At 41.6% G+C, this 26,265-nt stretch overlaps 1 protein-coding gene across 4 annotated transcripts in view; it reads left to right on the top strand.

Moving 5' to 3' along the window:
* Positions 1-26,265, top strand: part of LOC143788761 (bifunctional heparan sulfate N-deacetylase/N-sulfotransferase 3-like) — a 1,150,054-nt gene that overhangs the window by 1,022,551 nt on the left and 101,238 nt on the right. Inside the window, exon 11 of one of the 4 annotated variants that reach the window (XM_077278657.1) lies at positions 21,822-22,053. The exons of the other annotated variants lie outside the window; for them this stretch is intronic. Within the exon in view, the coding sequence (XP_077134772.1) occupies positions 21,822-21,938 (117 nt within the window). The 3' untranslated portion in view covers positions 21,939-22,053. Of the gene's footprint in view, positions 1-21,821; positions 22,054-26,265 lie in introns of those variants that run through there. 4 annotated transcript variants of the gene reach the window in all.

The raw sequence follows: 26,265 nt of genomic DNA, 5'->3' as shown, positions 1-26,265 counted from the left end.
TAACACCGCTAGGTCCAGGGTCCGCCGGAGGGGTGAGTATATTCATATTTTTTATTCTTTATTTTTTACATGAATATGGATCCCAGGGCCTGAAGGAGAGTTTCCTCTCCTTCAGACCCTGGGAACCATCCAGGATAGCTTCCGATACTTGTGTCCCATTGACTTGTATTGGTATCGGGTATCGGTATCGGCGATATCCCATATTTTTCGGATATCGGTCAATACTGTCCGATACCGATACTTTCAAGTATCAGAAGGTATCGCTCAACACTAGGGAACACATTTTAAAACTAAATTTAGTGGTCCTTTATTGCCATAAGAAAATTTTAAAAAGTCAAAACAGATATACATTTCCTTTATTACCATAGGGATTGACTAATATCAGCAAAAAACAAGATTATGACAAACACATAAAGATGAAGCCCCATATATTCAGAAAAAATATGGAAACATTATTTGAATATTCGAATGAGAAAAAATGTTACAGCTTTTTAAACCCAATTTACAAAAAAAAAAAAACTAAAAATGTGCCTGGTCGCAAAAAAGGGCATAATCGTGAACTGGTTATAAATTACATCATAGAATCATAGAATGTTAGAGTTGTGTCCAATCACCTGCTCAATACAGGGTTCACTAATCCATCTCAGACAGATGTCTATCCACCCTCTGTTTGAAGGCTTCTATTGAAGGAGAACTCACCGCTTCTCGTGGCACCCTGTCCCACTCATTGATCACCCTCAAAAAGTTTTATTCCATTGCTTCTCCTGTTTCGATATACAAATGAGAATAATGATGATCCCTTTTCACTGTGACATCCAGATATTTATAGACAGCTATTAAGTCTCTTCTTAGCCTTCTTTTTTGCAAGATAAACATTCCCAGATCCTTTAACCTTTCTGTCATAATATACGGATTTGAAATTCTTGATTTTGGATGTTATTTTTGGATGTCTGCAAGTGATGTCATAATTCTGTCATTTAACAGCAAATTTACTTTAAATTTACAAGTCTTTTACATCTTAAGGTTGGAGACTAGAAGCTGAGAACTGGGAAAAAAAACAGATTGGAAAAAACAGGAAGGAAAGAAAAATAACTTGCACCACATACAGTATAACTATTCATTCTACACACAAAACTCATTACTGTTTGGGAGATAGGAACAAATTTGCTACCTGAATAATTCAAGTTTGAGTGTGTTGTCTTGTGATATCATTTCATGAAGTGCCTAGAATGTCTGGGATGCAGAACTAGTCCAGAACAGTTGGGAAATATATAATCAACTCAAGTACTACAGGCAGCAAAGAAGGGAAATTTCTGATTACAAAGTAATTGCTAGGAAAAGAACAAGATGTAGCAATGTGGATAAGCAGTGGAACACAGATCACAACTGTGTTATACATTGTACAAACAGCCAAGACTTGGAATAAATTATTATTAATTATTAGTACTCTATCTACTTTAGTGTCTTACTTTTCCTATGTCTAGCCTTACACAATCGTAGAATTAAAAAAAAAGTTAAATAAATGTTTAGTTTGTTAATGCATTTATAGTTTTATTCAGATATATTTTAGGGGTCAACCCTTTTGCTAATGTTACAAAAATGCAATTGGTAAAACAATATGGCTCGCATTCATAAATTACTGTCTTTTAACCAGTGAAAATGAGAAAACTTAGTTGTCAAGAATCAAACCAAATAAAAGATTCATACCTCAACAAATCTGATATATTTGGAACTATCTGACTGTTTTAAATATCCTTACCTCTTCTGTGATCAGCCATTATTTTGTGTCTTTGATAAATTAGTCTGCAAGTACATTTGCAACTTGCCCATATCCATTTTTCTTGACACTAGACAATCTTTTTTCTTTAGAGTAAGGAGGCAAATGTTGCGAATTTCATTGTAATTTTAGATATATCTTTTCGCATTATTAAGTTTCAACATTATTTTGATATAAATTTAGGTATAAAATTTAACTATTTTCATTATATTAAAGTAGCCATTTTTTTAGCATGTGACAGGTCAAGCTTCTGCATCATCTGGCAGTCAGTTGTTATTGCAACTCTTTTTAACTGTTCTTTACATTGGGACAAGCATTAGATTACTGCTAAGATTGCATCAAATACTACTCTTGCAAACATATATGTAGATTGGGTTAGGCTGATTCCTTCTCTAGGTGCAAACCATCTAATGGCAGACCAGTGGGTTATTGTACAGTCCCAGGACCCATGAAAGAACCAATCAAAATCACAGGCTTAAATTTTGCACTATTCAAGTGCTCTGAAACTAATAGTCTTCAATCATATTATTACAAATATCAAAAAACTGGCCATCACTTCCAAACAGAAATCAGGTGTGTATAGGTGCTTACTAAAAGTAGACATCTCCATATATAACTAACAAAAAAAAATAGCACTCTTTAATTCACTCATATTATGCCATCCTGACACATTAAAGTAAGGTAAGCTTCTGCTGGACCTTACAGACAGAAGTACAGACTACTTCTATACAGCGGGTAAAATAAGTATTAAACACATCACCAATTTTTTAACTACATATATTCTACAGGTGCGGAATGTCCATGTAAAAAGAATAAATGGTGGCACTCACCAGAATAAAATCCAATGTTTATTTAGTCACCTTTAAAACATCTTCGGTAGGACAGTGGACAATGGAGTGTGAGGACGACGGCCATTTCACGCAATTGCACTTCTACGGGTCACCCTACCAAAGATGTTTTAACCCCTTCACCCCCAAGGGTGGTTTGCACGTTAATGACCGGGCCAATTTTTACAATTCTGACCACTGTCCCTTTATGAGGTTATAACTCTGGAACGCTTCAACGGATCTTGGCGATTCTGACATTGTTTTCTCGTGACATATTGTACTTCATGATAGTGGTAAAATTTCTTCGATATAACTTGCGTTTATTTGTGAAAAAAACGAATATTTGGCGAAAATTTTGAAAATTTCGCAATTTTCCAACTTTGAATTTTTATGCCCTTAAATCACAGACATATGTCATGCAAAATACTTAATAAGTAACATTTCCCACATGTCTACTTTACATCAGCACAATTTTGGAACCAAAATTTTTTTGGGTGACGGAGTTATAAGGGTTAAAAGTTGACCAGCAATTTCTCATTTTTACAACACCATTTTTTTTTAGGGACCACATCTCATTTGAAGTCATTTTGAGGGGTCTATATGATAGAAAATACCCAAGTGTGACACCATTCTAAAAACTGCACCCCTCAAGGTACTCAAAACCACTTTCAAGAAGTTTATTAACCCTTCAGGTGTTTCACAGGAATTTTTGGAATGTTTAAATAAAATTAAACATTTAACTTTTTTTCACTCAAAATTTGTTTCAGCTCCAATTTGTTTTATTTTACCAAGGGTAACAGGAGAAAATAGACCCCAAAATTTGTTGTACAATTCGTCCTGAGTACGCTGATACCCCATATGTGGGTGTAAACCATTGTTTGGGCGCAGGGCAGAGCTCGGAAGGAAAGGAGCGCCATTTGACTTTTCAATGCAAAATTGACTGGAATTGAGATGGGACGCCATGTTGCATTTGGAGAGCCCCTGATGTGCGTAAACATTGAAACCCCCCACAAGTGACACCATTTTGGAAAGTAGACCCCCTAAGGATCTTATCTAGATGTGTGTTGAGCACTTTGACCCAACAAGTGCTTCACAGAAGTTTATAATGCAGAGCCGTAAAAATAAAAATCATATTTTTTCACAAAAATGATCTTTTCGCCCCCATTTTTTTATTTCCCCAAGGGTAAGAGAAGAAATTAGACCACAAAAGTTGTTGAGCAATTTGTCCTGAGTACGACGATACCCCATATGTGGGGATAAACCACTGTTTGGGCACATAGCAGAGCTCGGAAGGGAAGGAGCGCTATTTTACTTTTCAATGCAAAATTGACTGGAATTAAGATGGGATGCCATGTTGCGTTTGGAGAGCCCCTGATGTGCCTAAACATTAAAAAACCCCACAAGTGACACCATTTTGGAAAGTAGACCCCTTAAGGAACTTATCTAGATGTGTGTTGAGCACTTTGACCCAACAAGTGCTTCACAGAAGTTTATAATGCAGAGCCGTAAAAATAAAAATCATATTTTTTCACAAAAATGATCTTTTCGCCCCCATTTTTTTATTTCCCCAAGGGTAAGAGAAGAAATTAGACCACAAAAGTTGTTGAGCAATTTGTCCTGAGTACGACGATACCCCATATGTGGGGGTAAACCACTGTTTGGGCGCATAGCAGAGCTCGGAAGGGAAGGAGCGCTATTTTACTTTTCAATGCAAAATTGACTGGAATTAAGATGGGATGCCATGTTGCGTTTGGAGAGCCCCTGATGTGCCTAAACATTAAAAACCCCCACAAGTGACACCATTTTGGAAAGTAGACCCCCTAAGGAACTTATCTAGATGTGTTTTGATAGCTTTGAACCCCCAAGTGTTTCACTACAGTTTATAACGCAGAGCCGTGAAAATAAAAATTCCTTTTTTTTTTTCACAAAAATGATTTTTAGCCCCCAGTTTTGTATTTTCACAAGGGTATCAGGATAAATTGGACCCCAAACTTTGTTGTTCAATTTGTCCTGAGTACGCTGATACCCCATATGTGGGGGGAACCACTGTTTGGGCGCATGACAGAGCTCGGAAGGGAAGGAGCGCCATTTGGAATGCAGACTTAAATGGATTGGTCTGCAGGCGTCATGTTGCATTTGCAGAGCCCCTGATGTACCCAAACAGTACAAACCCCCCACAAGTGACCCCATATCGGAAACTAGACCCCCCAAGGAACTTATCTAGATGTGTTGTGAGAACTTTGAACCCCCAAGTGTTTCACTACAGTTTACAACGCAGAGCCGTGAAAATACAAAATCTTTTTTTTCCCACAAAACTTATTTTTTGGCCCCCAGTTTTGTATTTTCCCAAGGGTAGCAGGAGAAATTGGACCCCAAAAGATGATGTCCCATTTGTCCTGAGTACGCTGATACCCCATATGTTGGGGTAAACCCCTGTTTGGGCACACGGGAGAGCTCTGAAGGGAAGGAGCACTGTTTTCCTTTTTCAACGCAGAATTGGCTGGAATTCAGATCGGATGCCATGTCCCGTTTGGAGAGCCCCTGATGTGCCTAAACAGTGGAAACCCCCCAATTATAACTGAAACCCTAATCCAAACACATCCCTAACCCTAATCCCAACGGTAACCCTAACCACTCCTCTAACCCAGACACACCCAACCCTATTCCCAACCGTAAATGTAATCCAAACCCTAACCCTATCTTTAGCCCCAACCCTAACTGTAGCTCCAACCCTAGCCCCAACCCTAACCCTAACCCTAGCCCTAACCCTAGCAATAACCCTAGCCCTATCACTAGCCCTAACACTAGCCGTAACACTAGCCCTAACCCTAGCCCTAACCCTAGCCCTAACCCTATCCCCAACCCTAGCCCTAACCCTAGCCCTAACCCTAGCCCCAACCCTAGCCCTAACCCTAGTCCTAACCCTTGCCCTAACCCTAACCCTAGCCCTAACTCTAGTCCTAACTCTAGCCCTAACCCTAGCCCCAACCCTAGCCCTAACCCTAACCCTAGCCCTAACCCTTGCCCTAACCCTAACCCTAGCCCTAACTCTAGTCCTAACTCTAGCCCTAACCCTAACCCTAATGGGAAAATGGAAATAAATACATTTTTTAATTTTTTTATTTTTCCCTAACTAAGGGGGTGATGAAGGGGGGTTTGATTTACTTTTATAGTGGGTTATTTAGCAGATTTTTATGATTGGCAGCTGTCACACACTGAAAGACGCTTTTCATTGCAAAAAATATTTTTTGCGTTACCACATTTTGAGAGCTGTAATTTTTCCATATTTGAGTCCACAGAGTTATGTGAGATCTTGTTTTTTTGCGGGACGCGTTGACGTTTTTATTGGTAACATTTTCGGACACGTGACATTTTTTGATCGCTTTTTATTCCGATTTTTGTGAGGCAGAGTGATCAAAAACCAGCTATTCATGAATTTATTTTGGGGGAGGCGTTTATACCGTTCCGCGTTTGGTAAAATTGATAAAGCAGTTTTATTCGTCGGGTCAGTACGATTACAGCGATATCTCATTTATATCATTTTTTTATGTTTTGGCGCTTTTATACGATAAAAACTATTTTATAGAAAAAAATAATTATTTTGGTATCGCTTTATTCTCAGGACTATAACTTTTTTATTTTTTTGCTGATGATGCTGTATTGCGGCTCTTTTTTTGCGGGACAAGATGACGTTTTCAGTGGTACCATGGTTATTTATATCAGTCTTTTTGATCGCGTGTTATTCCACTTTTTGTTCGGCAGTATGGTAATAAAGCGTTGTTTTTTGCCTCGTTTTTTTTTTTTTTTCTTACGGTGTTTACTGAAGGGGTTAACTAGTGGGGCAGTTTTATAGGTTGGGTCGTTACGGACGCGGCGATACTAAATATGTGTACTTTTATTGTTTTTTTTATTTTATTTAGCTAAAGAAATGTATTTATGGGAATAATTTTTTTTTTTTTTTCTTTATTTAGGATATTTTTTTTATTTTTTTTTTACACACATGTGGGGAATTTTTTTTTTACTTTTTTACTTTGTCCCAGGGGGGGACATCACAGATCATTGATCTGGCAGTGTGCACAGCACTCTGCCAGATCTGTGATCTGCTGTGCAGGGCTGCAGGCTTACCAAGCGTCTGCTCTGAGCAGACACTCGGTAAGCCACCTCCCTCCCTGCAGGACCCGGATGCCGCGGCCATCTTGGATCCGAGACCTGCGGCGAGGAGGGAGGTAGGAGACCCTCAGAGCAACGCGATCACATCGCGTTGCTCCGGGGGTCTCAGGGAAGCCCGCAGGGAGCCCCCTCCCTGCGCGATGCTTCCCTATACCGCCGGTACACCGCGATCATGTTTGATCGCGGTGTGCCGGGGGTTAATGTGCCGGGGGCGGTCCGTGACCGCTCCTGGCACATAGTGCCGGATGTCAGCTGCGATATGCAGCTGACACCCGGCCGCGATCGGCCGCGCTCCCCCCGTGAGCGCGGCCGATCGGCTATGACGTACTATCCCGTCGAGGGTCAGATAGGCCCGGGTCACCTCGACGGGATAGTACGTCAAAGGTCACAGAGGGGTTAAAGGTGACTAAATAAAAGTTGGATTTTATTCCGGTGAGTGGCACCCTTTATTCTTTTTTCATGGACATTCAGTACTGTTTTTTATTGGGTGTGCAACCGAAGATTGGGGTTAATTTGCTTGTAGCGTGCTATTTTTAATACATCGGTGTGCATTATCACAGGAGGTGTAGAAGTAGTGCTCATCACTTTGTGCTTTTGTGGACTATATTCTACAGGTGCTATTGGCATGAAATTCTCACCAGATGTCGGTAACAACTCGTCTAATCCACGCAGGCAAAGAAATTAAACCATAGATGTCCCCAAATTAAGTTATGTGTAATAATGAAAAATGACACAAGGAAAAAGAATGATATTTTTTGATCGCTTTTTATTCTGATTTTTGTTAAGCAGAATGAACAAAAACCAGCAATTCGTGAATTTCTTCTGGGGGGGCTTTATACTGTTCCACATTTCGTAAAATTAACAAAGTAGTTTTATTCTGTGGGTCAGTAAGATTACACCGATACCTCATTTATATCATTTTTTTATGTTTTGGCGCTTTTATACAATAAAAATTATTTTATAGAAAAAATAATTATTTTTGCATCGCTTTATTCTGAGGGCTATAACTTTTTTATTTTTTCACTGATGATGCTGTGTGGCAGCTCATTTTTTACAGAACAAGATGACGTTTTCGGCGGTACAATGGTTATTTATATCCATCTTTCTGATCGCGTGTCTGATCACTTGTTACTCGGCGGTATGATTATAAAACATTGTTTTTTTTTTTTGTTTTTTTTTACGGTGTTCACTGAAGGGTTTAACTAGTGGGACAGTTTTATAGGTCGGGTCGTTACGGACGCGGTGATACTAAATATGTGTACTTTTATTTTTTTTTATTTACATAAAGAAATGTATTTATTGGAACAATATATTTTTTTTTTATTTATTTAGGATTTTTTTTATTATTATTATTTTACACTTTTCTTTTTTTACTTTTTACTTTGTCCCAATGTGGGAGATCACTGATCTGACACTTTGCAATGCACTGTGTTAGATCAGTGATCTGAGAGGCACTGCAGGAGGCTTGCCGGCGCCTGCTCTGAGCAGATGCTTGCCCAGCCACCTCCCTGCAGGACCCGGAAGGAGCCCCACGGCCATCTTGGATCTGGAGACTGCAGGTAGGAGGACGGAGGAGATGCTCGGAGCAGCGTGGTCACATCGCGTTGCTCCGAGGATCTCAGGGAAGCACGCAGGGAGCCCCCTCCCTCCCTGCGTGATGCTTTCCTATGCCCCCGGAATGCTGCAATCATGTTTGATCGCAGTGTCCCGGGGGTTAATGTGCCAGGATCAGTCCGTGACCACTCCTGGCACATAGTGCAGGATGTCAGCTGTGATAGTCAGCTGACACCCGGCTGCGATCAGCCACGCTCCCCCCCGTGAACGTGGCTGATCGCATTAGACATACTATTCCGTCCATGGGAATTAGGGCCCAGGTCACATGGACTGAATAGTACGTCTAATGGCAGAAAGGGAATACACTGTATACAGGAGGAGATGACATACAGGTACATACTATATACAGGGGAGATGAAACACAGGTATGTTCTATATACAGGAGAGATGACACATAGGTATATACTATATAAAGGAGGAGATGACATACAACAGGTATATACTATATACAGGGGAGATGACATACAGGTATATACTATATACAGTAGGAGATGACACACAGGTATTTACCATATACAGGAGGAGATGGCATACAGGTATATCCCCTTTACCCCCAAGGGTGACTTGCATGTTAATGACCGGGCCAATTTTTACAATTCTGACCACTGTCCCTTTATGAGGTTATAACGCTGTAATGCTTTCATGGATCCTGGTGATTCTGACATTGTTTTCTCATGACATATTGTACTTCATGCTAGTGGTAAAATTTCCTTGACGTTACTTGAGTTTATTTGTGAAAAAAATAGAAATTTGGCGAAAATGTTGAAAATTTTGCAATTTTCCAACTTTGAATTCTCATGCCCTTAAATGACAGAGATATGTCACACAAAATACTTAATAAGTAACATTTCTCACATATCTACTTTATATCAGCACAATTTTGGAATTATTTTTTTTTTGTTAGAGAGTTATAAGGGTTAAAAGTTGACCAGCAATTTCTCATTCTCATACTGCAACCTCCTGCTCTGTGGCCTCCCCTCAAACACTCTCGCACCCCTCCAATCTATTCTAAACTCTGCTGCCCGACTAATCCACCTGTCCCCCCGCTATTCTCCGGCCTCTCCCCTCTGTCAATCCCTTCACTGGCTCCCCATTGCCCAGAGACTCCAGTACAAAACCCTAACCATGACGTACAAAGCCATCCACAACCTGTCTCCTCCTTACATCTGTGACCTCATCTCCCGGTACTTTCCTACACGCAACCTCCGATCCTCACAAGATCTCCTTCTCTACTCCCCTCTTATCTCCTCTTCCCACAATCGTATACAAGATTTCTCTCGCGTATCACCCCTACTCTGGAACCCTCTACCACAACACATCAGACTCTCACCCACCATCGAAACCTTCAAAAAGAATCTGAAGACCCACCTCTTCCGACAAGCCTACAACCTGCAGTAACCACCGATCAACCAACCGCTGCACGATCAGCTCTATCCTCACCTACTGTATTCTCACCCATCCCTTGTAGATTGTGAGCCCTCGCGGGCAGGGTCCTCACTCCTCCTGTACCAGTTATGACTTGTATTGTTCAAGATTATTGTACTTGTTTTTATTATGTATACCCCTCCTCACTTGTAAAGCGCCATGGAATAAATGGCGCTATAACAATAAATAATAATAATAATAATAATTTGTACAACAAAATTTTTTTAGGGACCACATCACCTTTGAAGTCACTTTGAGGGGTCTATATGATAGAAAATACCAAAGTGTGACACCATTCTAAAAACTGCATATCTCAAGGTGCGCAAAACCACATTTAAGAAGTTTATTAACCCTTCAGGTGTTTCACAGGAATTTTTGGAATGTTTAAAAAAAAATGAACATGTAACTTTTTTCACAAAAAATTTACTTCTGATCCAATTTGTTTTATTTTACCAAGGGTAACAGGAGAAATTGGACCCCAAAAGTTGTTGTAAAATTTGTCCTGAGTATAACAATACCCCATATGTGGGGGTAAACCACTGTTTGGGTGCATGGCAGAGCTCAGAAGGGAAGGAGAACCATTTGACTTTTCAATGCAAAATTAGCTGGAATTGAGATTGGATGCCATGTCACGTTTGGAGAGCCATTGATGTGACACCATTTTGGAAAGTAGACCCCCTAAGGAACTTATCTAGATGTGTGGTGAGCACTTTGAACCCCCAAGTGCTTCACAGAAGTTTATAACGTAGAGCCGTAAAAATAAAAATTCTTATTTTTTTCACAAAAATAAAAAAAGTGGTATTCACCTGCGCTGTCTACAAAAACTAACAATAAAATGAAAAATAGATGAATAAATGAATAAGAGAGCACTTACTTAATGAGTTATCATTGGTTATGCAGTGGATGTTGTAATAGGTCTTTAAAGTACTACCAGAATCTTAGGGGAATGAGAAGAAAAAAAAAGTGTAAATGTTTGTATTGGTGAATATAGTGAGACTAAATAGATTTATAATATATACTCACTCAGATATTAAATGGAAATGTGCAATGAAGAGACATGATCCCTGTATATCTGCAATTTTTTAAATAAATGCGGTCTAGTTTTCCCAGTACACAATAAACTTACTGCTGGTGGGAGTAGCACAGGATTCCGTTAGGTTAAGGTACTAAGATGACCGTCAGGTGCTGGCTGACAAGGATTAGTGTGATTAGAATTGATTGCCCATATGTTGAGATGAGGAGAAATGCTCCCCTAGTATGTTGGAGCACTAATATGCCACAATTGCTGTGTGCACATAAAATATGCTGTACTCACTGTGGTGTTGAGTGCAAAGGGAAGCAGTTCCGGAAAGTCTGAGCCACCGCTAGGTGTACCGCTATGGCAGAGCGGTGGGTTAAGGAGAGAGTTGCGGCAGAAGCCAAGCGACCATGAGACCTCGCATGCCCCAGCCGGATGCAGCGCTGAGGTAGCGGTCGGAGAGGGTGGGCGGAGCTACTGGTGATGTCACCACGCTACGGGGCTCAAGAGGACAGGTGTGCTGGTATAGCTTGCCAGCCAACCTATGCATTTCAAGGGCTCTGGCCTTCCTCATCAGGGTAAGTTTATTGTGTACTGGGAAAACTAGACCGCATTTATTTAAAACCATACCTATAAAGGTTGTACATTTATTTAAGCAGGGGCATCTGCTATAAACCTCTGAAGATTAAGCAACCGTGGTCATCACAATACCCACATCAATTGCAGATATACAGGGATCACGTCTCTTCATTGCACATTTATATTTAATATCTGAGTGAGTATATTGTTGTGAATTCTGCTCTTGGGCTCCCTCCGGTGGTTGTAAGTGGTAGCGCTGCTGTCTCTGAGTCGCAGCATTTGTCAGGTGTGTTCACTTTTTGCAAATCTGACTGGGCTATTTAGTCTTGCTTCACCCTTTAGTCAGTGCCACTTGTCCATTGTTCCTGGAGGATTCACATCTCTGCCTGGTCTCTCCTGCTTTGCAGTTCTTTTCAACAAAGATAAGTTCTGGCCTTGATTTTTTGCTGTCCACATGCTGTGGCCTTATTGTTCAGTTCTTTTCCATGTTTTTTTTGTCTTGTCCAGCTTGGTCTGTATAAGGATTTGTTTAGCCAAGCTGGTATCTCTGGAGATGCAGATATACCCTCCATATCTTTAGTTAGCTGTGGAGTTTTTGTATTTTCTGTGGTGGATATTTTCTAGTGTTTTAATACTGACCGCATAGTACTCTGTCCTATCCTTTCTATTTAGCTAGAAGTGGCCTCCTTTGCTAAATTCTGATTTCAGTCTGTGTATGTTTTTCCCCTCTCCTCTCACAGTCAATATTTGTGGGGGGCTGCCTATCCTTTGGGAATTTTCTCTGAGGCAAGATAGTTTTCCCTTTTCTATCTTTAGGGGTAATTAGTCCTCCGGCTGTGTCGAGATGTCCAGGGAGCGCTAGGTACATTCCACGGCTACTTCTAGTTGCGGTGTTAGGTTCAGGGTCTGCGGTCAGTACAGGTACCACCTTCTCCAGAGTACGTCTCATGCTGCTCTAAGGCTGGTTTCACACTTGCGTTTTTATCTGCATGCGTTTTTTTAAAAAAGCATGTGTGAAAAAACGCATGTAAACGCGGTGAAACGCATGCGTTTTTTAGACGCATGCGTTTTTATAGAAAAACACAAGAAAACACAAGAAAACCCTAACCCTAACCCCACCCCTAACCCTAAACGTGACTGAAATACGTGGCACTGAAATACGTGGCACTGAAATATGTGCAACTGAAATACGTGGTACTTAAATACGTGGCACTAAAATACATGGCACTGAAATATGTGGCACTTAAATACGTGATACGCGGCACTTAAATACGTGGCACTTAAATACGTGGCACTGAAATACGTGATACGTGGCACTTAAATACGTGGCAGTTAAATACGTGGCACTTAAATACGTGATACGTGGCACTTAAATACGTGGCACTTAAATACGTGGCACTTAAATACGTGATACGTGGCACTTAAATGCGTGGCACTTAAATACGTGGCACTGAAATACGTGATACGTGGCACTGAAATACGTGGCACTGAAATACGTGGCACTTAAATACGTGGCACTATGACTGTCAGAAAATGTTCATTAAACGGTTAGGGGTGAGGTTAGGGGTAGAGTTAGGGTTAGGGTTTGGATCCCTTTATCACCTTGATGGTGGTGGGTGTTTTTTCAGTGTGTTTTCTGTTTTTTTGCGTTAAAAACGTATGCGTTTTTAACGCAAACAAACGCATGTGCTTAAAAACGCATGCGTTTACATAGACAGCAATGCATTTTTTTGCCGTGAAAAAACGCATGCGTTTTTTCGCGGCAAAAAAAACGCGCAAAAAATGCTACAGGTTGCATTTTTGAAAATGAACGCATGCAGAAAAAGAACGCATGCGTTTGAAAACGCGACCAAACGCGTACAAAAAAAACGCATGCGTTTTCAATGTTAAATATAGGGAAAATAACGCATGCGTTTTTTGTGCAAAAAACGCTGCAGACAAAAACGCAAGTGTGAAACCAGCCTTAGGCCACCAGATCATAACAGTATATATTATAAATATATTTAGTCTCACTATATTCACCAATACAAACATTTACACTTTTTTTTTTCTTCTCAGTCCCCTAAGATTCTGGTAGTACTTTAAGGACCTATTACAACAGCCACTGCATAACCAATGATTACTCATTAAGTAAGTGCTCTCTTATTCATTTATTCATCTATTTTTCATTTTATTGTTAGTTTTTGTAGACAGCGCAGGTGAATACCACTTTTTTTATATACTTTACAGGTCTACACAGAACCTGTCACAGTCACCAGCAGCACTCTACATTCAGCAATTTTGTTCCCCCACTAGGAACTATCAGGAGCGCCTGTGCTTTCTACTTCTTTTTTTCACAAAAATGATTTTTCGCCCCCAATTTTTTATTTTCCAAAGGGTAGCAGGAGAAACTGTCCCCCAAACATTGTTGTGCAGCTTGTCCTGAGTACATTGATACCCCATTTGTGGGGGTTAACCACTGTTTGGGCGCATGGCAGAGCTCAGAAGGGAAGGAGTGCCATTTCAATGCAAAATTGGCTGGAATTGAGATGGGATGCCATGTCTCGTTTGGAGAGCCCCTGATGTGCCTAAAGAATGGAAACCCCCCAAAAGTGACCCCATTTTGGAAAGTAGACCCCCTAAGGAACTTATCCAGATGAGTAGTGAGAACCCCAAGTGCTTCACAGAAGTTTATAAATGTAGAGCCGTGAAAATTAAAAAATCCTTTTTTTCCACAAAAATGATCTTTTTAGCCCCCAATTCTGTATTTTCCAAGGGTATCTGGAGAAATTGGACCCCAAAAATTGTTGTGAAATTTGACTTGAGTATGCTGATACCCCATATGTGGGAGAAAGCTACTGTTTGGGTGCATGGCAGAGCTCGGAAGGGAAGAAGTGGCGTTTTGGAATGCAGACTTTGATGGAATGGTCTGCGGCGTCATGTTGTGTTTGCAGAACCCCTGATGTATCTAAACAGTAGAAACCCTCTACAAGTGACCCCATTTTGGAAACTAGACCCCCAAGGAACTTATCTAGATATGTGGTGAGCACTTTGAACCCTCAACTATTTCACTAAAGTTTATAACGCAGAGCCGTGAAAATAAAAAATCCTTTTTTTCCACAAAAATGATTTTTTAGCCCCCAGTTTTGTATTTTCCCAAGGGTAACAGGAGAAATTGTACCCCAAAAGTTGTTGTGAAATTTGTCCTGAGTACTCTGATACCCCATATATGGGAGAAAACTACTGTTTGGGCACATGGCCGAGCTCAGAAGGGAATAAGTGGCGTTTTGGAATGCAGACTTTGATGGAATGGTCTGCGGGCGTCACATGGCGTTTGCAGAGCCCCTGATGTACCTTAACAATAGAAACCCCCCACAAGTGACCCCATATTGGAAGCTAGACCCCCCAAGGAACTTATGTAGATGTCTGGTGATCACTTTGAACCCCCAAGTGCTTCACTAAAGTTTATAACGCAGACCCATGAAAATATAAAATATTTTTTTCCACAAAAATGATTTTATAGCCCCCAGTTTTGTATTTTCTCTTGGGTAACAGGAGAAATTGGACCCCAAAATCTGTGTGCAATTTGTCCTGAGCACGCTGATACCCCATATGTGGAGGTAAACCACTGTTTGGGTGCACGGCAGAGCTCGGAAGGGAAGGAGCACCGTTTTACTTTTTCAACGCAGAATTGTATGGATTGAGATCGGATGTCATGTTGCGTTTGCAGAGCCCCTGATGTGCCTAAACAGTGGAAACCCCCCAATTCTAATGTAAAAGAAGGTGCGTGGCACTGCTGAACCTCAAATAGTCATAGTCTCAACCGTTTGCTGCCACTGCTATTGTGCCAAAACTGCCTATACGGACCCTCGGGTGCACTGCATCCAATAGTATATGATAATTCAAACAAAAAAGAAGAAAAAATGCGATGGTGCACTCACCGGTCCTGAGAAAACAATCCTTTATTTCGGCATGTGCAGGAAAAGACAAGGGAGAACAGAGACAAGAAGGACGATGGCCATTTCGCACGGCTGCGCTTCCACGGGTCCTAATGGCGAAAGGAAATGAATGGGAAGGCACCCTTAACTAATCAGTGTACAAGGGGCCGCCCAACTCCTTACGTCATTTTGATACGATAACCCACCTACCAACAATAAAACTAAATAAGACAACCATGTGAATATAAAAGCGATGATATAATACAATAAACTGAGAGCACAACAAATTGAAGACAACAATAAATAATAAATACTTACTACGAAAAATATATATAGAAAAGATATTATTTTCAAACAACAATAAGAAAAAGAAAAAAATCATTTCTAGAAACCGATCACAGAAAAACTGCCATGTCAATTTTATCATTTAAACCCAATGGTCCCATTGCCTCTGAACGCAAAATCCATTTTCCTTCCCTCCTTAGAAGCAATCTATGGAGATCCCCGCCCCGTTGAGGTAGACTGACCTGCTCTAGACCTGTGAACCGCAACACATTCACGTTGCCTGCATGAACCTGTCTAATATGCTTAATTAGCCGTGGTGCACCCTTGCCTGTCCGAATTGAATTAAAATGTTCTCTAATTCTTATAAACAACGGGCGAATGGTTTTGCCAACGTAAAAAAAAACACATGGGCATATAATGGCATAAACAACATGTGTCGTCCTGCAAGAGATAAATTGACGTACCTGATGGGAAATAGCACCTAATTGTATCTTATTGTTGGTCATATGGAAGGAACAAAAATTGCAATGGCCACATCTATAATTACCTTTTAATGCTGCCTTTTCCAACCAATTGTCTTGCTCATTCCTCAAACAATTATGGACTAACAAGTCTTTTATGTTTTTACTCCGACGAGTTGCAAACAAGGGACCATTCTCAACCATTTGTGATAGATCTGCATCCTTGCCCAAAATATGCCATTTTTGTCTAATAATGGACCTAATGTAGCTGTCCATGGGGCCGAACTTGAATGAAAAAACAAAGTTATTGCTTTTTCCTTTTTTCTTTGTAATGGAAGAAGTTGTATTATTAGCGGCTTTCTGAAAAGCTGTATCGAGAATCGGGCGGGGATAACCCCGTTCTTCAAATCTTTTATACAGTTCTTGTGACTGTTTCAAGAATCCGCTAGTTTTGCTATTAATTCTCCTAACTCTTAAAAATTGACTGAATGGGAGAGATTGTTCAGTGTAGGAGGGATAAGCGCTATTGAAATGCAGAAGCGCATTAGAAGCCATTAAGGGTGCCTTCCCATTTCCTTTCGCCATTAGGACCCGTGGAAGCACAGCCACGCGAAACGGCCGTCGTCCTTCTTGTCTCCGTTCTCCCTTGTCTTTTCCTGCACATGCCAAAATAAAGGATTGTTTTCACAGGACCGGTGAGTGCACCATCGCTTTTTTCTTCTTTTTTGTTTGAACCCCCAATTCTTACTCCAACCCTAACCCCAACACACCCCTAAACCTAATCCCAACCCCAACCACACCCCTAACCCCAACACTCCCCTAACCCTAATCCCAACCCCAACACACCCCTAACCCCAACACACCCCTAACCTTAATTCCAACCCTAACCATACCCCTAACCCTGACACACCCCTAACCCAACCGTAAACGTAATCCAAACCCCAACCCCAACTCTAGCCCCAACCCTAACTTTAGCCCCAACCCTAACTTTAACCCCAACCCTAACCCTAACTTTAGCCCCAACCCTAACTTGTCTTGTTTTTGCAGGACTATTTGATGTTTTTATTGGTATCATTTTCGGGCACATGACATTTTTTGATTGCTTTTTATTCTGATTTTTGTTAGGCAGAATAAACAAAAACCAGCAATTCGTGAATTTTTTTTTTTTGGGGGGGGGGCTTTATACTGTTCCGCGTTTGGTAAAATTGATAAAGTAGTTTTTTTCTTTGGGTCAGTAAGACTACATCGATACCTCATTTATATCTTTTTTATGTTTTGATGCTTTTATACAATAAAAACAATTTTATAGAAAAAATAATTATTTTTGCATCGCTTTATTCTGAGGGCTATAACTTTTTTTACTTTTTCACTGATGACACTGTGTGGCAGCTCATTTTTTACAGAACAAGATGACATTTTCAGCGGTACAATGGTTATTTATATCCGTCTTTCTGTTTGCCTGTTATTCCACTTTTTATTTCGGCGGTATGATTATAAAGCATTGTTTTTTTGCCTAGTTTTTTTTTTACGGTGTTCACTAAAGAGTTTAACTAGTGGGACAGTTTTATAGGTCGGGTCGTTACGGACACGGCGATACTAAATATGTGTACTTTTATTGTTTTTTTTTATTTACATAAAGAAATGTATTTATTGGAAGAATATTTTTTTATTATTATTTATTTAGGATTTTTTTATTATTTTTTTTTTACACTTTTTTTTTTACTTTTACACTTTGTCCCAGTGTGGGACATCATGTTATAGTGTCAGATCACTGATCTGACACTTTGCAATGCACTGTGTCAGATCAGCGATCTGACAGGCACTGCAGGAGGCTTGCCGACGCCTTCTCTGAGCAGATGCTTGCAAGCCACCTCCCTGCGGGACCCGGAAGGAGCCCCATGACCATCTTGGATCTGGGGCCTGCAGGTAGGAGGATGGTGGAGACGCTCGGAGCAGTGTGATCACATCGCGTTGCTCCAAGGATCTCAGGGAAACACACAGGGAGCCCCCTCCCTCCCTGCGCGATGCTTCCCTATGCCCCCGGAATGCTGCAATCATGTTTGATTGCAGTGTTCTGGGGGTTAATGTGCCAGGAGCGGTCCATGACCACTCCTTGCACATAGTGCCGGATGTCAGCTGTGCATTTTTTTCTGCTGCATCACACTGTTGACCAGGGCCGGACTGGCCATCGGGCACTTCTGGCAAATGCTAGAAGGGCCGGTGCCAGTAGTGGGCCGCTGTACTGTTCCTCCCCCTCCCCCCCCGCCAGTGCCGTCGCCGCCGCATTTAACTATACCGGCGTCTATGACACCGGTATAGTTCAATGCAATGATGGAGGAGAGAGCGTCCGCTGACGCCCCCTCTCCCATCATTCCCTGCTCTGCCTCTGACACTGCGGGTGCGCGATGACGTCATATCATCGCGCACCTGCTGTGTCCCGGGCAGACTGCAGCTGCTGAGACAGGAGCCAGGAGCCAGGAGCAGCGCGCAGCGCGGGCAAAAGGAAAGGTGAGGAGAGTGTTTTTTGTTTTTTTAACTGGACTGTGGGGCCATTATCGGGGGGGGGGGTGACGAGATGTGGGCTCTGCTGTATATACCCCTGTGTGGGCTCTGCTGTATACACCCCTGTGTGGGCTCTGCTGTATACACCCCTGTGTGGGCTCTGCTGTATACTGTGTGTGCTCTGCTGTATACTGTGTGGGCTCTGCTGTATATACCCCTGTGGGCTCTGCTGTATATACCCCTGTGTGGGCTCTGCTGTATACTGTGTGGGCTCTGCTGTATACTGTGTGGGCTCTGCTGTATATACCCCTGTGTGGGCTCTGCTGTATACTGTGTGGGCTCTGCTGTTTATACCCCTGTGTGGGCTCTGCTGTATACTGTGTGGGCTCTGCTGTATATACCCCTGTGTGGGCTCTGCTGTATACTGTGTGGGCTCTGCTGTTTATACCCCTGTGTGGGCTCTGCTGTATACTGTGTGGGCTCTGCTGTATATACCCCTGTGTGGGCTCTGCTGTATACACCCCTGTGTGGGCTCTGCTGTGTACACCGCTGTGTGGGCTCTGCTGTATACTGTGTGGGCTCTGCTGTATACTGTGTGGGCTCTGCTGTATATACCCCTGTGGGCTTTGCTGTATATACCCCTGTGTGGGCTCTGCTGTATACTGTGTGGGCTCTGCTGTATACTGTGTGGGCTCTGCTGTATATACCCCTGTGTGGGCTCTGCTGTATACTGTGTGGGCTCTGCTGTTTATACCCCTGTGTGGGCTCTGCTGTATACTGTATGGGCTCTGCTGTATATACCCCTGTGTGGGCTCTGCTGTATACTGTGTGGGCTCTGCTGTATATACCCCTGTGTGGGCTCTGCTGTATACTGTGTGGGCTCTGCTATTTATACCCCTGTGTGGGCTCTGCTGTATACTGTGTGGGCTCTGCTGTTTATACCCCTGTGTGGGCTCTGCTGTATACTGTATGGGCTCTGCTGTATATACCCCTGTGTGGGCTCTGCTGTATACTGTGTGGGCTCTGCTGTATATACCCCTGTGTGGGCTCTGCTGTATACACCCCTGTGTGGGCTCTGCTGTATACACCCCTGTGTGGGCTCTGCTGTATACTGTGTGGGCTCTGCTGTATACTGTGTGGGCTCTGCTGTATATACCCCTGTGGGCTCTGCTGTATATACCCCTGTGTGGGCTCTGCTGTATACTGTGTGGGCTCTGCTGTATACTGTGTGGGCTCTGCTGTATATACCCCTGTGTGGGCTCTGCTGTATACTGTGTGGGCTCTGCTGTTTATACCCCTGTGTGGGCTCTGCTGTATACTGTGTGGGCTCTGCTGTATATACCCCTGTGTGGGCTCTGCTGTATACTGTGTGGGCTCTGCTGTTTATACCCCTGTGTGGGCTCTGCTGTATACTGTGTGGGCTCTGCTGTATATACCCGTGTGTGGGCTCTGCTGTATACTGTGTGGGCTCTGCTGTTTATACCCCTGTGTGGGCTCTGCTGTTTATACCCCTGTGTGGGCTCTGCTGTATACTGTGTGGGCTCTGCTGTATACTGTGTGGGCTCTGCTGTATATACCCCTGTGTGGGCTCTGCTGTATATACCCCTGTGTGGGCTCTGCTGTATATACCCCTGTGTGGGCTCTGCTGTATATACCCCTGTGTGGGCTCTGCTGTATATACCCCTGTGTGGGCTCGGCTGTATACTGTGTGGGCTCTGCTGTATATACCCCTGTGTGGGCTCTGCTGTATACTGCGTGGGCTCTGCTGTATATACCCCTGTGTGGGCTCTGCTATATACTGCGTGGGCTCTGCTGTATATACCCCTGTGTGGGCTCTGCTGTATACTGTGTGGGCTCTGCTGTATATACCCCTGTGTGGGCTCTGCTGTAAACTGTGTGGGCTCTGCTGTATATACCCCTATGTGGGCTGTGCTGTGCTGTATATATCCCTGTGTGGGCTGTGCTGTATATACCCCTGTGCGGGCTGTGCTGTATATACCCCTGTGCGGGCTGTGCTGTATATACCCCTGTGCGGGCTGTGCTGTATATACCCCTGTGCGGGCTGTGCTCCATATACCCCTGTGCGGGCTGTGCTCTATATACCCCTGTGCGGGCTGTGCTCTATATACCCCTGTGCGGGCTGTGCTCTATATACCCCTGTGCGGGCTGTGCTCTATATACCCCTGTGCGGGCTGTGCTCTATATACCCCTGTGCGGGCTGTGCTCTATATACCCCTGTGCGGGCTGTGCTCTATATACCCCTGTGCGGGCTGTGCTCTATATACCCCTGTGTGGGCTGTGCTATATTATGCAGGCTGTGCTATATACTATGCAAGTTGTGCTATATACTATGCGGGCTTTGCTATATACTATAGGGGGTATATTATATTCTATGAGGGAGGCCATGTTATATACTATGTGGCTGTGTTATATACTATTGCGGGGGTATATTATATTCTGTAGGGGAGGCTGTGTTATACTATGGGGGTATATTATATTCTATGGGGGAGGCTGTCTTATACTATGGGGGGCTGCATTATATATTATGGGGAGGTGGGCTGTATTATATTCTATGGGGGGCTGTATTAGATTTTATGAGGGATGATTGCATCATACTCTGATGGGGCTGCATTATATTCTATGGGGAGGTGGGCTGTATTCTATTCTATTTGGGGCTACATTAAATTCTATGGGGGGGCTGTATTATATATATATATTCTATGAGGGGTGATTTCATCATACTCTATTGGGGGGGCTGCATTATATTCTATGGGGGTTACATTATACTCTGTAGGGTGGTGGCTGGATTATACTCTGTAGGGTTGTGGCTGCATTATACTGTATGTGGGCTGCATTATACTGTATCGAGGACTATGGGGAATACGTTATACTATATGAAGAACTATGGGGTGCATTATACTATGGGAAGTGAATTGTACTACATGGATGACTATGGCGGTGCATTATACTATATGGAGCACTATGAGGAGTGTATTATGCTCTGTGGAGGACTGAGCAGTGTATTTTAATATATGGAGGACTATGGTGCACATTATAATATATGGAGGACTATGGGGTATATTTTACTAAACAAGTAAAATGCTGCATATTCAGATTGTTTTTGCCGGAACAAAAATCATTGTCCTCAGCAGCACATCACCAGCGTAAACTGTAGATGTGCTGCTGATAACATGATACTGTATGGTGATCTGTTAGTGATCGTTCTGTCCCATCATTCTGTCTCAGACGGTGGAAAGAGGCCGGGAAACAAGCGTTGAACAACTTCAGTATGGTCGATCAAACTCATTTAGCGGCCTGAGATCAGCGCATGTAAGTAAATACAACCGAAATGCTTTTGTGTGATGTGCAATATGTTAGCATTTGGGGCCCCATTTTAAACTTTGCCTAGGGCCCCACTTTGCCTAAAACCGGCCCTGCCTGCAAGTGTACAAAGGTATTATACAGTCACCGTGTGACAAGTGGGCCTGTGTAACTTCAAATGCCAGGGCTGAATTTTAGTCCCAGTCCGGCCCTGCTGTTGACTCATGTGCAGTATGTGATGTATTAGTATACTATGCTATACTATTCCTCCCATTCTTTAGATGTAATTTTTGTTTTTCTTGCCCAGATGTAGAATCTTGCATTTCTCCCTGCTAAATAACATTCTATTAGTTGCTGTCCATTGTTTAAACTAAATTAGATCCTTCTGAATCCTTTCTTTGTCTTCTCTAGTGTTAGATAACCCTCCTAGCATTGCATCAAATGCAATTTGATCAGTTTTCCTTCAGTTCCCTTATGTAGATCATTTATAAAAATATTGAGTAACACTTGGACCAGGACAGAGCCTTGTGGTACCCCATTTGAAACACTTTTCCAATTAGATGGGCAACTGTTTATTGCTACTCTTTGAGTACGATCACTGAACCAGTTATGAATCCACCTAACCTTAGCCTTGTCAATTCAATACTTGCTCATTTGTTTCAATAAGGATAGTATGAGATACATTATCAAATATTTCAGTGAATTTGAGATATACTATATCTACTGCATTTCCCTTATCCTCCCAGTCAGCGATTCCATCATACAAGAAAATTATATTAGTCTGGTATGACTTGTTTGCTACAAAGCAGTTTGCTACAAACCAGATAGATTTTAGTTAATGTCATGAATTTCTATGGCTTTTTGGAATAATCTTTCTTCATGTAGCAAATGTATCAAAATGAAAAAAAAATGCACTCCAAACAGCATTAATATGATATAAAAAACTTTGTACTGTACGCAATTTCTTTTAGTTGCAATTTCAACACCTTTTTTTCATATTTTGTATATTGCCATTTACAGTGGGAACGATCAGGGGGTCTGCAAACGCCATGTGATGCCCGCAGACCATTCCATCAAAGTCTGCATTCCAAAACGTCACTTATTCCATTCTGAGCCCTGCCATGTGCCCAAACAGTAGTTTTCTCCCATATATGGGGAATCAACTTACTCAGGACAAAATAAAAAAACAACTTTTGGGGTACAATTTCTCCTGTTACCCTTGGGAAAATGCAAAACTGGGGGCTAAAAAAACATTTTTGTGGAAAAAAAAAGATTTATTATTTTTCACGGCTCTACATTTATAAACTTCTGTGAAGCAATTGGGGTTCTCACTACACATCTGTATAAGTTCCTTAGGGGGTCTACTTTCCAAAATGGGGTCACTTTTGGGGGGTTTCCATTGTTTAGGCACATCAGGGGCTCTCCAAATGAGACATGGCATCCCATCTCAATTCCAGCCAATTTTGCATTGAAAAGTCAAATGGCGCTCCTTCCCTTCTGAGCTCTGCCATGCGCCCAAACAGTGGTTTACCCCCACATGCGGGATATCAGTGTACTCAGGACAAGTTGCTTAACAACGGTTGGGGTCCAATTTTTCCTGCTACCCTTGGGAAAATAAAAAATTGGGGGCGAAAAATCATTTTTTGGGAAAAAAATAAGATTTTTTATTTTAACGGCTCTACATTATAAACTTCTGTGAAGCACTTGGGGGTTCAAAGTGCTCACCACACATCTAGATAAGTTCCTTAGGGGGTCTACTTTCCAAAATGGTGTCACATCAATGGCTCTCCAAATGCGACATGGCATCCAATCTCAATTCCAGCTAATTTTGCATTGAAAAGTCAAATGGTTCTCCTTCCCTTCCGAACTCATCCATGCGCCCAAACAGTGGTTTACACCCACATATCGGGTACTGTTATACTCAGGAAAAATTTTACAACAACTTTTGGGGTCCAATTTCTCCTGTTACCCTTGTAAAAATAAAACAAATTGGATCAGAAGTAAATATTTTGTGAAAAAAAGTTACATGTTCATTTTTTTTTAAACATTCCAAAAATTCCTGTGAAACACCTGAAGGGTTAATAAACTTCTTAAATGTGGTTTTGAGATGTGCAGTTTTTAGAATGGTGTCACACTTGGGTATTTTCTATCATATTGACCCCTCAAAGTGACTTCAAATGTCTTGTGGTCCCTAAAAAAGATTTTGTTGTAAAAATGAGAAATTGCTGGTCAATTTTTAACCCTTATAACTCCCTAACAAAAAAAAAAGTTTATTCCAAAATTGTGCTGATGTTAAGTAGATATGTGATAAATGTTACTTATTAAGTATTTTGTGTGACATATCTCTGTCATTTAAGGGCATGAGAATTCAAAGTTGGAAAATTGCGAAATTTTCAACATTTTCGCCAAATTTCCATTTTTTTCACAAATAAACTCAAGTAACGTCAAGGAAATTATACCACTAACATGAAGTACTATATGTCACGAGAAAACAGTGTCAGATTCACCGGGATCCATGAAAGCGTTACAGTGTTATAACCTCATAAAGGGACAGTGGTCAGAATTGTAAAAATTGGCCCAGTCATTAACATGCAAATCACCCTTGGGTGTAAAGGGGATATACATGTATGCCATCTCCTCCTGTATATAGTATATACCTGTATGTCATCTCCTCCTGTATATGGTATATACCTGTGTGTCATCTCCTCCTGTATATAGTATAAACCTGTGTGTCATCTCCTTCTGTATTAGACCTCGTTCACACGTTATTTGATCAGTATTTTTACCCCAGTATTTGTAAGCTAAAACTTGGAGTGAAAGAATCAGAGGAAAAGTTTATTAGAAACATGTCACCACTTCTGTATTTTTCTTCCACTTGTGGTTTTGGCTTATAAATACTGAGGTAAAATTATGACGAAATACTGAACTTGTGAATGTGGCCTTATACACAGTCTCCACCTGCAGTGCTTCACTCTTTTCTATACACAGCCTCACACTGCAGCAACACCTCACTTCTATCATTTTCCCCCTGACATCTCTCATTTTTCCCCTCACATCTCTATCCATGAGGCTCCTCCCTTTCCCTTGATGTCTTACCTCACAGGAGCAACTCTATTCTAGACACGCAGAGCTAGATGTGGCCTGTACCTGCTATGTGGAGTGGGAGGAGCTATGTGGAGTGGACATACAAACACAAACATACACTCAACTTTATATATATATATATATATATATATATATATATATATATATATATATATATATATATAGATAGATATACAAAATATTAAATTGCTATTGAAATTGTAGCTATAAGAAATTCCATACAGTAATATTTTTCCATATTAATGCTGTTTGGAGTGTATTTTTTCATTTAGCTATAAAATGGTGTCTCATTACGAAAGTGACACGTAAGAAACATCTCATGATGGGTAAAACTACTGAGCTGTCTCAAGACCTTTGCAACCTTATTGCTGCAAAACATTCTGATGGCATTGGTTACAGAAGAATTTTTTAACTACTGAAGATTCCAGTGAGCACTGTTGGAGCCATAATCAGGAAGTGTATTGAACATCATTTCACCATAAATCGGACATGACCATGTGCTGCCTGCAAGATTTCAGACAGAGGTGTGAAAAGAATAATCAGAAGATTTTTACCAAGAGCCAAAAGTCACCTGTATAGAGCTACAGAAAGACTTGAAATCAGTTGGTGCAATTTTTTTTCAATAAAACAATAAGTAGTGCACTCATCCTCCATGGCCTGTGTGTACGCTTACCACGCATGACTCTATTGTTGAGCAAAAAGTATGTCCAAGCGCCTTTAAAGTTGGTTGAACAACATTTAGACAAGCCTGTGAAAAACTGGAAGTATATAGTCTGGTGAGATGAGACCAAAATTGAACTCTTTTGTTTGGAGACCAAAAGGCACTGAATACCACCCAAAAAAACACCATACTAACAGTGAAATTTGCAGGTGGGAACATCATGGTTTCAGGCTTTTTTTCACCATACGGCACTGGCAAACTTCATGTACATTCTTGATAATAATCTGATGCCATCTGCCAGGAAGATGAAGATGAAATTAGAGTGGGCATTTCAGGAAGACAATGATCCCAAACACACAACTGAGGAAACTCTCAATTGGTTTCAGAGAAAGAAAATAAATCTGCTAGAATGGCTCAGCCAACCACCTGACCTGAATCTAATAACATTTTATAGAAGGAACTAATTCTCAGAGTTCATAGAAGGAGCCCAAGGAAGCTTCAGAATTTGAAAAGTGTTTGTGTGGAGGAAAGGGCCAAAATCACACGTGAGCAATGCATGTGACTAGTTTCACTGTACAGGAGGCATCTTAAAGCTGTCATCAC

The sequence above is a fragment of the Ranitomeya variabilis genome, chromosome 1 (genome assembly GCF_051348905.1).
Source record: "Ranitomeya variabilis isolate aRanVar5 chromosome 1, aRanVar5.hap1, whole genome shotgun sequence".
Classification (NCBI taxonomy): domain Eukaryota; kingdom Metazoa; phylum Chordata; class Amphibia; order Anura; family Dendrobatidae; genus Ranitomeya; species Ranitomeya variabilis.
Note: the sequence above shows the minus strand (reverse complement) of the source record. Positions and strands in the feature narration are given on the sequence as shown.